The following is a 13,497-nucleotide window of genomic DNA, read 5'->3' on the forward strand; positions in this document are numbered from 1 at the left end:
AACAAAGACCATGAGTCTTGTTCCTTCCACTCTGGGAGGGTCAGGAGTCATCTGCTCACTATGGCATCCCTGGCCAAAAGTTACAGGACCTGTTTGAACAGTGATAATACTGGCCACGGGCACTAAGCTAAAGCCCTTTACAAGTATGATCTCCCACAAGCCTGGGAGGCAGGTGCTGTTATCCCCATTTCAAAACTGAGGAAACCAAGGCAGGCAGCAGTTCAGAGATTTTGCTCCAGTTCACACAGCTAGTGTCGGAGACCATAGGACTGCTGATACCAGGCCCAAAGCTGGTATACACTGCCCCATTGTCACCTAGCCTTCTATCGTGTGTGTCTGTGTTTGTGAAAGGCAAACGTCTATGTGGGTATATGGGCACACAGGTATATACGATGCATATTATATATTCTATATAGACAATGTAACTTACCCTTCTCTGAGTTTATATAAACATACAAAGTATATATGTATGTATACAATGTATGTAGGTTTGTACACACAAAAATACAATGTATACCTATATACAAATATAGGTATAGATACAATGTGTGTAAACATATATATAATGTACAGATACAAACATGTTTATACACCTACAAATATATATATAATATATACAGAATATGCATAAACATGCAAATATATGCAATGTATATTCACATATAAATCTACCGTGTGTGTGTGTGTGTGTGTGTGTGTGTGTGTGTGTGTGTGTGTGTATACATGCACAAATGTTCAGACACAGTGTATGACTTACTACCTTTTTACCCTCGGTGGTTGGTGCAGTCCCTGCCGCGCAGTAGGCGTCATATAAATGCTCATTACCTTCCCCTCACTCCCACTTCGGGGAAGGTCCGGATTCCCACTAGGGATGGGATTTAAATCCACAGTTTCTAGGGGCCCCGCCTCGCATTGGGATGGACTCCCGCCCCTGGAGCCACGTGGGCAGAAAGGAACGAGCCACCTCCTCCCCCCTCCCTTCCCGCGGCGGCCACGTGGCCCTACCCACCCAAAGGCATTTTCCCGGGGAAAATCCGACCCCGGCCTAGCAACTACCTCTCCCTCGCTCCTGAATGGCCGCGGCATCTGGCCGACCCACCTCTTCTAGCCTGCGGTCGCTCGCTAGCGCCTCCGGGTACTTATTGGACAGGTTCTCCCTCCAATCTGACCTTTAATAGGTAAATTGGACGTCAATCCCAGCTCAGGCCCGCCCTCAAGGACAAGCCCAAGAATAGGGAAAAGCTCTAAGTGCCCATTGGTCAACTCCGCGGCTCGTCTGCCTCCTCACCTCTTCAAGTTTCCCCGGTCTTCAGCCCTTCCTTAGTTCTTATTGGTCCTTCTCCCGGAGAGGGGAAACTAGTCACGGATTGGCCGGAGTTTTTGTAAATGTCCAAGTGCGCCCGCCCCCACGTTACACTTTTCCCTCCTGTCGCGGTCATCACCAGTCTGTTGGACGTGGCCTCACGCTGTGGCTCCGAGTCCTCGGTACCACAGCGTTCCTTGGCCTCTTCTAGGCTACCACAACAAAGCTAAGGACCTGGCTGGACGTGCACCCGCCTATTGGTCAGTTCTACCATCAGTTTTGGCTTTGGTCCCGCCTTCCCGCAGGATCTAGGCGTAGGGGAAGAGCATCTCTCAGCCAGTTGGCCCGTTTTTCCGTTGTACGGGCAATGGCTCCGCTCAATTGCCCTCTTTCCTCTCCTAGCTCGCATCTTTGGCTGTCACTTCGAGCCATGTCCCCACCCCTTTCTGACACTCAGCGCCCATTGGTCTCTTTCTGCATCGAGGGCTGAATGTCTCAGTTCTTGAAGCTTGCGGAGGGGGGGGATACTATTTGCCCATTGGTTGGTTCTTTCAGCCCCCTGCGTGGATTGGCTCCTCTCTTTCCCCTCCCTTAGGCGGCCCCAGGGCTACTCGAGTGGAGCCTTGGACTTCGGGGAGAATGCGGTGTAGGCAAAGCTCTTCACCCATTGGCCCACTGTTTTGAGCCCGTTGTAAGTTTCCTGGCCGTTCCTGCCATTGGCCACCGCCCCTCGCCTCAGGCCCCGCCCCCCGGCGATGCTTGGCACCCATTGGCTCCGGGGCGTTGGGCGAGGGCGTTGGGCGGGGTCGGCTACGTCATTCTCGCGGGAGAAAGCCCGGTGGCTGGCTTGTGTTTGGCCAGGCGGCTGTATGGCGGCCTGCGAGCGGCTGGGCGGTAGCGCCCTGCGGGAGCTGCTGGCCCGCACCCAGGGCGTGCTGTTCGACTGCGACGGGGTATTGTGGAACGGAGAGCGCATCGTGCCGGGAGCGCCTGAGCTGCTGGAGCGGTTGGGTCGCGGCGGCAAGGCGGCGCTCTTCGTGAGCAACAATAGCCGGCGCTCGGTAGCCGAGCTGGCCGGCCGCTTTGCGCGCCTCGGCTTCCGCGGCGTGGCAGCCGAGCAGCTGTTCAGCTCGGCGCTGTGCGCGGCGCGCCTGCTGCGCCAGCGTCTGCCGCGGCCCTGCCCGCCGGGCGCGGTCTTCGTGCTGGGCGGCGACGGGCTGCGCGGCGAGCTGCGGGCCGCGGGCCTGCGCTTGGCCGGCGACGAGCCGGGGCCCGTGCGCGCGGTGCTCGTGGGCTACGATGAGGGCTTCACCTTCGCCAAGCTGAGCGAGGCCTGCGCCCACCTGCGCGACCCCGACTGCCTCCTGGTGGCCACCGACATGGACCCCTGGCACCCGCTCAGCGATGGCCGCACCACCCCCGGTGAGGCCGGGGGCTGGGAGGGATGGCCCGAGCTCGGGATCCAGGGGGCCAGCCGTAGCTGCAGGAGCATTAGGAGAGAGGAGGGAGGGGAAGATGGACCTGGGAGGAGGGAGTCGGGGAGTGGGGGGTGGTGCAAGCTTGGGAGAGGGAGGTTGCCCAGGATTCTATAGAGTCATGGGGGGTGAGAGTGGTACCTCCCCAGCTGCAAGATTCCTGGGAAAGAGGAGAGGAAAGGATGGACCTAGACTGGCGGGGAGTCAGGGGGCAGGGGCTCGTGCTAGGCTAAGGTCAGGGCTCTCATCTTGTGAGGGGAAGGGGAAGGAGTAACCCCAGGATCCTTGGAGGAAGATATAGGAGGGGGAACCTCTCCGAGGCTCAGTATCCTTGGAGGGAAGGGAGGATGGATCTAGGATTGGGAGAAATCAAAGACCCCGGGAGGTCAGCCCTAGCCCAATATCTGCCTTCAACCTGGGGATGGAGGGAGCCCAGCATTGGCCATCAGCTCTGCTAGGATGGTACCTTTCCAGCTGTGAGATCCCCAGGGGGAGAGAAAGATGGACTTCAGATGGGGAGACATCCCAGAGCCCTAGGGGCAGGGAGGGACAGTTCAGGCTGGGGGTCAGAGCCCAGCCTGGAGAAGGTGGAGCGTCCCCTCCCTCCCCCATGCTACATCTTCCAGTTGCAAGCTTTCTGGCAGAGGGGAGGAGAGGCAGAAAACCTAGCACAGGAACTTTGGGGAGAGGGGAAGGGGATAGAGAAAATGATAGATACTGGGGATGGAGAGGATCTTGTCTGGAGCACTGTGTAACCCAGGGACAGGGGATCCTAGGATGTGGAAGATGGAGTCTAGAACCTGGGAGGAAGGAGAGGGCAATTACACTTGCCTGGGGTTGCTGTGGTATTCGGATGCTTCTTCTAGATCTGCTAGTGAGAAAGTTGTAGGGAGACTGCCTTGGAGAGTGTGGTTGGCACCCTCTGATCATGGGGCCAAGGTTCAGTTTTTGTTTCTGGACCTCATAGGATAGAGGCCAGGCTGGGTCAGGAGGACCAGGGCAAGATCAGCCCCTCTTCTGTGCTGAGGACAATGCAGAAGCCATACCTCAGGTTCTTAGCTGATAACTCCAACAAGTTTCTGGTGAAATGGAGTGGATTTGGGTGCATGCCAGGCCACCTGTGGCCAAAGGCTGATGAAGCTTTGCATGAAGTCATGCATGTGGAATGAAGTAGGAAACCCCCACTTCTCAGTGATGAGTGGGCGCCTAGGTTCCAGAGACCCAGGATGGTGTCTGGGGAAGCATCCACTGGACAAGATTGTAAGACTCACAGTCTGATCCAGTGCAGAAGCTAAGATGACCTGGGCCAAGCTGAAGTGAGGCTGCCTCAAGCTGGGGAAGTGGGAATGACCACCAGCCCCCCGGAAATAGGAATGGGAAGGCTTGGACCTTTATCAAAAGTTCTCATTTCTGGTTTACCAAACACTTCCTCAGGACTGCCCTGTGATTTGGGAGGATTGCAGTTATCAGTCTCATTTTTGCCGATGACATATTGGGCACAGAGAGGGTAAACCACTTGCTTCTGGCACAGTGTCAGAGCTGCTGACTCTAATACCAGGGCAGTGCTCCAAACTGTGCTTTGGCTTTGGCAAGGTTAATTTAGGCCAGATACCCATAATCACTTTGGTTTGTATCTATTTAGAATTACCATTTTAGAGTTACCATCACAGCACCAGGCATAGGACAGTGCCCATCATTGGCAGTGATGTTTTTTTTTTTTTTTTGCATGAATACATGGCTTTGCAAATTGATCTGGAATTATTTCTTACCTTTTTTTTTTTTAAAAAAAAGGGACACTTTGAGGCTGAGTGGTCACATAATTAGTGACAGAAAAGAGATAGAACCCAGGTTTCCTAGGACTCTCACTAGCATCTTCTCTGATCCTAGCTTAGGAGAAAGAATTAGCTTCTAGGGAATCCATTAGATTCTAGAATAATGTTGACTAGGATTAGCGGACGTATTCAGAATAATGAGTGGGCTTGGGGTTCTGGTGGGTTCCAGAATGAAGGGTTCCCATTTTGATGGATTATTCAGAATAATGAGTGGGCTTGGGGATCTGGTGGGTTCCAGAATGAAGAGTTCCCATTTTGATGGATTCCTAAGAAGTCCCCAAGACAGGAACAATTAATATTAGCCATAGAAGGGAATGAAGAAAGAGATTCTGCTCAGAGAAGATGTGTCATGGAGATCAGAGCTCAGAATTTGGAAGGAACCTCTAATCCAACCCAGACCAGAAAAGGGATCCCCACTACAATCTAACAGACAAGTGGTTGGCCAGCCTTTGCTTGGAGTCCTCCAAGGACAATGGTGCCTTATCCCACCTTCACAGCTCTCTTCATTGTACAGAGAGGGTCCTCCCCTCTGTCCAACTCTGGGGTGAATGTGGTAACTTCTGAGCTGTTCAGTTCTTGGCACGTTTTGGAAGGAGAGTCAGGGTAGAGAGCCAGGGTAATATAGTCTGGATATGATGGGTTGGGGAAAATAAGAATGAGCCTGGAAAAGAGGCTTAGGGTGAAGGGCACATGATGACTGTCTTCAAGAATTTGAAACACTTATGGTCCTGCCCTCTGGGGCCAAGCAGAACTATGGATATCATTGTAAACAGGCAGATTTGGGCACGAAGAAAAGAAAAAATTCCTAACAACTCGAGCCATGCCAGAGTGGGTGGCCTGCCTTTGGAGGGGTTGCCATCTCTGGAAGTCTCCAGTCAGTGCCTGGGTGACCCCTTGTCCCCCATGAGGGTCACTAGTTGGGCTGGATTCCCTCTGTAACCCCACAAATGGGAAAGTAATCCTGCTTATCTGGTTGGGGGAGGGCAGAGGAGAACCAGCAGGGAGCAAATTGGGAAGCATCCAGTTTCTTGGCTGAACCTGTAGATCCCCACAAACAAAAGCCCCCGCAAATTCAGTTCACCTAGCCATTCAGATAATTGTCCTTTAATGAAGGAAACCACCGCCACTCATCTCTCAGGAGCAGGTATGTGGGACAGACTTATGGAAAGAGAGGAAGGGTGTCCTGGAGGTGGGGAGTCTTGAGGGAAGGGATAGGAGCAGGTCTGACACCAAACAATAGGAATTGCTAGGGGTCAGTAACTGGGTGGGAAGAAATAATAATTAGGAAGTGATCTGGGTCCTGTGCCAAGCCCAAGTTACAAACAAAGCTGTCCCTGCCCTCAGGAAGCTTACATTTTGCCAGAAGGGAAACAGCTTAAAACTCAGTACATGCAGTGGGGGATCTGGAAGGCCCAGTAGGAGCTGGTTCTGGAGCTAAGCTTTGAAGGAAACTGGGAGTTCAAAGAGACAGAAGGGGAGGGCCCCTGAATGGGATGGGCTGGACAGAGGGGGGTGAAGAGTGGGCCCTGCCTTCCACTTTGGGAAGCTCCTGAAAAAGAAATTTTTATGTATATTTTTTGTCATATCACCTTTATTTCAGGATTATATTCTTCACCCTACACCCAGTAAACTGACCCTTATAACAAAGAATAACACATGAATCAAGTCTACCAGTGTATACTGTGCTCAACTCCCATAGTCCCCCACCTCTGCAAAGAAAAGACAGAAGGGATATTTTTCCCCCATGCCTTTTCCTGGGCCAATTCTTGGCCATCATTGCATAGCTTCCTTTTGATAAAGACTTCTTCATTAAATGTTTGATTAGAAACAACTTTACCTATTGATACATAATACAAAATTTGAATATTTTGAGGAGACTCACTTCCCATTTAGGGCAGAGAATTCTAAAGGAAGGAAACATTAGTGTGGAGGGGTTCAGTGGGGGTAGGAGGAGTCTTTGTGGAAGCAAGACTAGAAAGGGGCTTGTGGGCCCCATTATCTCAGCTGATGTTTCCCAGATAGATCTGACCTCCTTATTCCCTGGCTGAGTAAACTCCATTGTCCCCCTATTGACTCTAGGAGCAAATCCAAATTCCTCTGCCTGCTACCTAAAGAAAGCCCTTCACCATCTGACTCCAACCTTATCTTGCATTACTCTCCTTCATATACTTTGCTTTCTGGCCAAACCAACCAACTTACAAAAAAAGTAATAATAAATTTTGATTTATTTTTCACTAAATGTCTTCCTGTATTCCTCCCCTTCCCAGGGAGCCTTCCCATAGAGTGAATGATATTTTTTAAAGGAAAGAGAAGAGGGAAAAAAGTAGCGTGCGTGTACATGCGCGCACGCACACACACGGTCAATACATTGAAGAAGTCTGAAAATAGAGGCAATGTTCACAACTGTGAACCTCCTACTTCTGCAAAGAAGTTGAGGGAAATGTCTTCTACTTCTTTGGAGTTATGCCTGGTATTTGTGATTTTGAAACATTCACTTTGGATTATTTTGTCTTGGTGGTTGTTTCCATTTATATTATTGGAGTCATAGTATGTATTTCATTTTCTTGGTTCTGCTGACTTCACTCTGCATCAGGTCATGTAAATCTTCCCAGGATTCTTTGTGTTCATCCCATTCATTATATTCTGTAACAGTAATATTCCATTACATTAATTTACACAATTTGTTTATCATTTCCCAGTTAATAGTCATATATTTCCTTTCCAACTCTTTGCTACCACAAAAAGTACTACTATAAATATTTTGGTGTACATGGAAATTTTCTTATCATTGAAATTCTTGGGCATAAACCTAGTAGTTGAGTCTCTGGGCTAAAGGGTATGGACTTTTTAGTCACCTTATTTGTTTAATTTCCAAATTGTTTTCCAAAGTGGTTGAACAACTCCACCAAGTATGTACTAATGTGCCTAGCTTCCCACAATCCCTCCAACGTTAATATATCTTCTGTCATCTTTGCCAGTTTGTTGGATGAGTGGAAGAAGCCCAAGGCTGTTTTGATTTGCATTTTTCTTATTAGTGATTTTATGTATTTAACATGGTTATTAATAGCTTTCATGGTAATTAATATTAAGAGCTATTTCTTCATTCTTTTGAGAACTTAACTATTGGGGAATAGCTTTTGGTTTTAGAATATGTTAGTTGTGTATCTTGGATATGAAATTGCTATCTCGAAATTTTAATACAAAGATCTTTTCCCATTCACTACTTCCCTTTTTATCCTAGGTACATTAATTTTGTCTGTGCAGTGGCTTTTGAGTTTCATGTAATCAAAGGTAGCTCTACCTCACTTGGTTAAGAATATATCTTCTACCTATAGCTATGAGAGGATATGATATTTCTCTTCTTATTTTTCTATAGTTTAATCTATAATATTTTATGGAAGTTTCCCTTTTTTGTCTTCATTTTCCTCGAATGTAAAACAAAGATGTTGGACTCAATGTCAAGCATGTAGTGGACAGCTCTTGCTGTTGCATGTGGTATAAGGTGTTGGCCTCAGCCAAATTTCTGCCAGACTTCTTTCCAGTTTCCCAGCAGTTTTTATCCATCAGGGAGTTCTTTCCTAAGTAACTTCTGTTTTCTGCTTTATCAAACCCTGAGTTTTTGAGTTCCATTGCTCTAAATCTTCCTCGTCTAGTCTTTTCCATTTATCTGTTTTTTTACATCCATCTTTCTATTTACCGACACCAGTGGTTTTGGTGGCTGTTGCTTCATAATATAATTTGAGGTCCAGAAGGGATGGCCTCCTTCATTCTCCCTAATTGATGTTTCTAATCTATCACATTTCATTTTCCATCTCCATTGCTTTGTATAGGTTCTCTCCTGTGTTTGGAATGCCCTACCTCCTCAACTTGACCTCTTAGAATCTCTGGCCTCCTTCAGAGCTCAGCTCAAATACCACCTCCAAGAGACCTTCCCTGATCCCACTGGTGCCTGCCCTGCCCCCGTTCCCTGTGTGTACATATGGTACAGACATGCTATCCTCCAGGGGAATATCGAGGTCTGTACTTTTTGTCTCCATCTCCCCTTCCCCCTTCCACCGCTTAGCACGGTGCACGGCCCATCTTTTTTGTTCATTCATTTCACTGGTGTTTGACTCTGTATCCCCATTTGCAATTTTCTTGGCAAAGATATTGGAGTGATTTGCTCTATTTCCTTCTCCAGCTCATTTTACAAATGAGGAATCTGAGGCAAACAGGGTTAAGTGACTTGCCCAGGGTCACACAACTAGGAAGTACCTGAAACTCGATTTGAACTTGGATCTTCCTGACTCCAGGCCTGGCTCCCTCTCCACTCTACCACCTCTCTGCTGCCTAGTCCATCCATAAGGGCAAAGAAGTGCTTTATGACTAGCATAACCAAGATAGGCGGTAGTGGAGGAGATGGCTTAGAGCCTGGTACTGAGGCTGGCCCACCTTCACCCTGTCCTTCCTCTGCCTTGGGCCCTAAGGCCTTTGAAGGGCCTGGGATTACCCAGAAGAGAAGGCTATGGCTGACTTTTATGGCATTGTAGACCTTGACTGACAGAGAAAGCAACCAGATTTTAATAAAGACATGAGACAAAACAGGCCTTAGCTCTCAAAGGAAAGAATTGAGGTTGGCCATAGGGCAGAATTTCATGTGAACACACTACTTTGGACTGCAGGAGCCTCTAGTCCTCATCCAAGCTCCCCCTTTGTTTCCTGGGCCTAAGGTTCCTTCATCACTCCCAACTCTGGTCCCTCCAGATCTTTGATCAGCAGAATGAGGAAATTGAGCACAATCTAAGGTCCCCATCCACCTCCGATGTTCAATGGTTCTGTGAGTCTCAAGAAACTGCAGACTTTTAAAAATATGATCCACATGGGAGCAACTAAGTGGCTCAGCGAATAGAGCACTTGCCCTGGAGTCAGGAGGACCTGAGTTCAAATCTGGTCTCAGACACTTAACACTTACAAGCCGTGTGACCTTGGGCAAGTCACTTAACCCCAACTGCCCTCCTCTTCCCCGCTCCAAAAAGAAAAAAAGATTAAAAATATACTCTACATCAAAGAGTAAATGGAGTGAGAGGGAGAGAATTTAGAATTCAGAATTATTAAAAATAAATGTAAAATATTTTTAATGTAATTGGGATATATATGCATATTACATATATGTATATGTATGTATATGTATATATTGACAATGAATGAATGAGTCACCAGTCAGCCACGAGGCTCTTCTGAGCCCTGGACCTCTTGCTCGCCTCTAGGCCTTTCTGAGATCCCATTGAGTCAGCTAGATGGGGGAAATACAGATGTCAAACAGACCAAGTGTTTACAAAGTAGAGTATGTCTTCTCTGCAGGATAGAGTATTCACACTTCAGGCATCAGTTCAAACATACTCCCCATGGGGCAGGCGGTTCCCTTGAAATATCCACTGTATGCTGAGTTCTCCTTTCCTATCTAATTAATCATTTAAGCTACCAAGTCTCACCAAGAAGGAGACAGGACCAGTTATTCTCCATTTGACAGTTAAGGAAACACTCAGGCAGAAATAAGTTCTAATTGTTTACTTTTTGCCCTGGTCTCTTGGTAACAGAAATACTTAAGACTCTAATCTAGGAAATTGTTAGCACTCATCCTTCTTAGGGGCCCACACTTTAAAGCAGGGAAGACAAACCATGTGGGGAGACCATGGAGTCTTGTAGCCAGGCTGGCCACAGAGGGGCTATGAGAGCCAAGCTTCCTACATGCACTGTTAGAAGGGACCTCAGACCCATCCAGCCCTACTCCCTTGTTTTACAGAGGGGGAAACTGAGGCCCAGAGAGATTGGAAGAACCCAAGGCCTCAGGTAAGTGCCACAGCTTTTAAAACACCAAGCCTTTTCCCCACCCCTCCATACATCCACCCACCTTTTAGCTGAAATTGGTCTATCCTTCACAGGTGCTGAAAAGGTCCTGCCTTGAGAGTGAAAGTTTCCTTTCCCTTCAATCTTTTGCTGTTTTTGCATCACAATGTCCAGATCAAAATGTCCAGCCTCCCAAAGCCATCCCTTAAGGCAGGAGAAGAAAGAAAAGCCACTACAACTAAGCCTTACCTGATTGTATATGCAGTTTTCCACATCCTTGTCCCCCTTCCCCACTCCCTTCACTACTCTGGAGAAAGGAACACTTTCTCATCTCTGCTGGGAAAATCCTAATAGGCCTTCTCCTCTAAACCCTGAAAGAGACTTTTTTTCCCCTCTCTAGGAATTGGGCAGTGCAAAAGGAAGTAAACCTGGACTTGGTGCTAGAAGTGATCAGCCCTGGCCCTGTCAGCAGCTGTGGTCCCACTCCCCACATCCACTCTCCCCACAGCAGAAGGGGTGTGATCAGTCACTCTAGGCCAGGCCCGGTGTCAGAGACTGGAATGAGATCCAGCCCCTCCCTTCCTCCCCCTTCCTGGGTGGAAGGAGCCTCCGGGTGCCTGGAGGTCCAAAGATGAAAGCCAGCTTCCAGGGCATCCTGTGCTGGGAATTGGCTCTTTGTGTCCTTCTCTGAGCCTGGTGTCTTGGATCAGATGATGGTCTTAGGTCACGAAATTCGTTGTTTTTTTTTTTTCTTTTGTTTTGTTTTTTCCTTTTAGAGGGCAGTTGGGGTTAAGTAACTTGCCCAAGGTTACACAGCTAGTTTTTTTGTGTGGGTGTTAAGTGTCTGAGACTAGGACTGAACTCGGGTCCTCCTGACTCCAGGGCTGGCACTTTACTCACTGCACCACCTAGCCGCCCCTTTAGGTCACGAAATTCACCCAGTGCATGCTTACTCACTTTTCCTGAGCAGAGCCCAGTACTAGGAGAGACAGAAAAGGACTGGACATGTCCTTTTGGGTTGGGCCATTCCAGAATGAGAAAGTCCCTCCCTCTACCAATGCAGGTCAGCAACTTCCCTGCCAGGAGGGCATAGAGGTTCAGTAATTTGGGCAGTAGGTCTGGAATGTGGGATATGAACCCAGGTCCCACTGGCTCACCACACTGCCTCTAGCTACGGAGAAACTTTAGAAACTCCAGAGCTCATGGTCTTGGGGGCAATAGGGCCCACACAGAACTGTATTTATTCAATTGTGCAAAAATGCCCCTTTCCTCCTTTTACTGATAGAGTTGTCTGGGGGCACTGAGAGGTTATTGACTTACCCAGGATCACAATGCCATGATCAGAGAGTCAGAGTGAGCCCAGACCTCTATCCATTGCACCACACTGCCTCTCAGGAGTCTATTAGGAACAGGGGCTGGACCAAGGAGTTGCCAAATGAGAGAACCAGGTCTACAGGATTACACCTCTGTGCTGCAGGAGAGGTGCCTAGAGCTCTGAGAGCTGTCCGAGGTGGCACTCAAGTCAGGAGGCCATGGGGCATCTCCATGGTAAATCTAAGATGAGGTGTTTGACATGATAAGGAATCAGAGCTATTGGGTGGGGGGGGGTGCAGAATCCAGGCTTCCATTTTTTCCTGTCCTATCCCAGGTTCAGCTTCAGTAGCCATCTTTTCCCTTCACTCCACAGGGACTGGGAGCCTGACAGCAGCAGTCGAGACGGCATCAGGGCGCCAGGCAGTAGTGGTGGGCAAACCCAGCACCTACATGTTCGAGTGTATCACGGAGAACTTTGGTGTGGACCCAGCTCACACCCTGATGGTGGGTGACCGCCTGGAGACAGACATCCTCTTTGGTCACCGCTGTGGCCTGACCACCGTGCTCACCCTCACTGGAGTTTCCAGGCTGGAGCAGGCCCAGGCCTACTTGGCTTCAGGCCAGCTTGACCTGGTACCCCACTACTATGTGGACAGTATTGCAGACTTGATAGCAGGGCTGGAGGACTGAGAAGACATGAGCAGATGCAGGGCAGCCAAGAGGATGGGCTGTCATCGGATTCCTATTTCTTCTCCCCTGGTCTCTTTTACACTGTAGTCATGAGAGGACCCCTTCCCTGGTGCCCATATCCTGGTCCAGTTTGGATATTTCTCTCTCTCCAACCCTGCCAGAGCCCATCTTCTGGGTTCAGTAGGTCAGGACCTGCCTCCCAGCTCCCCAAGGGATGTAGTTATCCCTTCTCTGTGTATCTTGGGCTAGGTGTCCTCTCCCCCCATTACCTTCTGCTTCCCTCTACTGGGTGCCATTTCCCTAATGGCAGCACCCCCTCCCCATCACCTCTCTGATCAGCCCTCACTTCCCTCTTCTTTCAGCTCTGACTTGGTCAATGCTGCCTTAACTTCTTTCTCCCTCCTTTCTCTTTTCTAGACCCAGGAGCTTTGACTCTGGGGGCACAGGGTGCCTCAGCTTCTTTCTCTGTAAAAATAAGGATGTTAGACTAAATGACCTCTGAGCCCCCTTCCAGCTCTGAATCTATGATCTTAAGGGGCCCTTTCTTGGAACACTCTGTGCCATTAATTCCCCAAACCCCTTGTTCTGCCTGGTTCAGAGGCTTCCCCTCTCCCATCCACACACACCCTCCAGTGGGTTGATCTTGGGAATCTTGTATCACACTGAGCCTGATGCAGTGTTCTGGAGTATCAAATGTGGGTCATTGAGTTCTGTCTCCTAAAGGACCAATCAAAAGCCCGGAATCCATTAAAGTTCCAGGTTCTAGTGGGCCAAAGGGAGGGGGTGTCCTGAGTGCCAACTGGAGAGGCCTTGTGACTCCTGCCCAGATTTAAGTGGAAAGAGGATCCTGCTCCCCAAGGGCTGTGATGGACATGAGGGGACCTTCCATCTCTTTCCTTGGGACTGTTGATGTGTTTGACCCCTTCCTCAGTATTTATTTACCAGTTTATTTATTAAGGTGTTAGGATGCTCTGGGAGGGGTTGCCATGACCCCTCTAAATGTACCCAAATCCCCTCTTCTCCAAGAACTTGGAACTGAATAAATTAAGCCCTGGAA

The 13,497-nt window shown here is 49.0% G+C and overlaps 1 protein-coding gene across 2 annotated transcripts; it reads left to right on the plus strand.

Moving 5' to 3' along the window:
• Positions 1–92: 92 nt before the first annotated feature.
• On the plus strand, positions 93–13,497 carry PDXP (pyridoxal phosphatase). Of its 2 annotated transcripts, XM_069082107.1 has the most exons (3): positions 93–2,725; positions 10,393–10,439; positions 12,124–12,285. In XM_069082107.1, the coding sequence occupies exons 1-3, from the start codon at positions 2,059–2,061 to the stop codon at positions 12,136–12,138; spliced, it is 729 nt and encodes a 242-aa protein (XP_068938208.1). In that variant the 5' UTR covers positions 93–2,058; the 3' UTR covers positions 12,139–12,285. The 2 variants fall into 2 exon arrangements, with proteins under 2 accessions (XP_068938208.1, XP_068938207.1); XM_069082106.1 differs by lacking the exon at positions 10,393–10,439 and having other exon boundaries at positions 2,099–2,725; positions 12,124–13,497.

Source organism: Petaurus breviceps, unplaced genomic scaffold, assembly GCF_028583685.1.
Source record: "Petaurus breviceps papuanus isolate PSGF00001 unplaced genomic scaffold, PetGlider_PUasm1.0 156, whole genome shotgun sequence".
Taxonomy (NCBI): domain Eukaryota; kingdom Metazoa; phylum Chordata; class Mammalia; order Diprotodontia; family Petauridae; genus Petaurus; species Petaurus breviceps.

Bases quoted from the DNA above. Each gene is read 5' to 3' on its own strand.
- PDXP (XM_069082106.1), top strand. From the start codon at position 2,173: ATGGCGGCCTGCGAGCGGCTGGGCGGTAGCGCCCTGCGGGAGCTGCTG. The intron at 2,726-12,123 runs GTGAGGCCGGGG...TTCACTCCACAG, and splicing joins CGATGGCCGCACCACCCCCG to GGACTGGGAGCCTGACAGCA.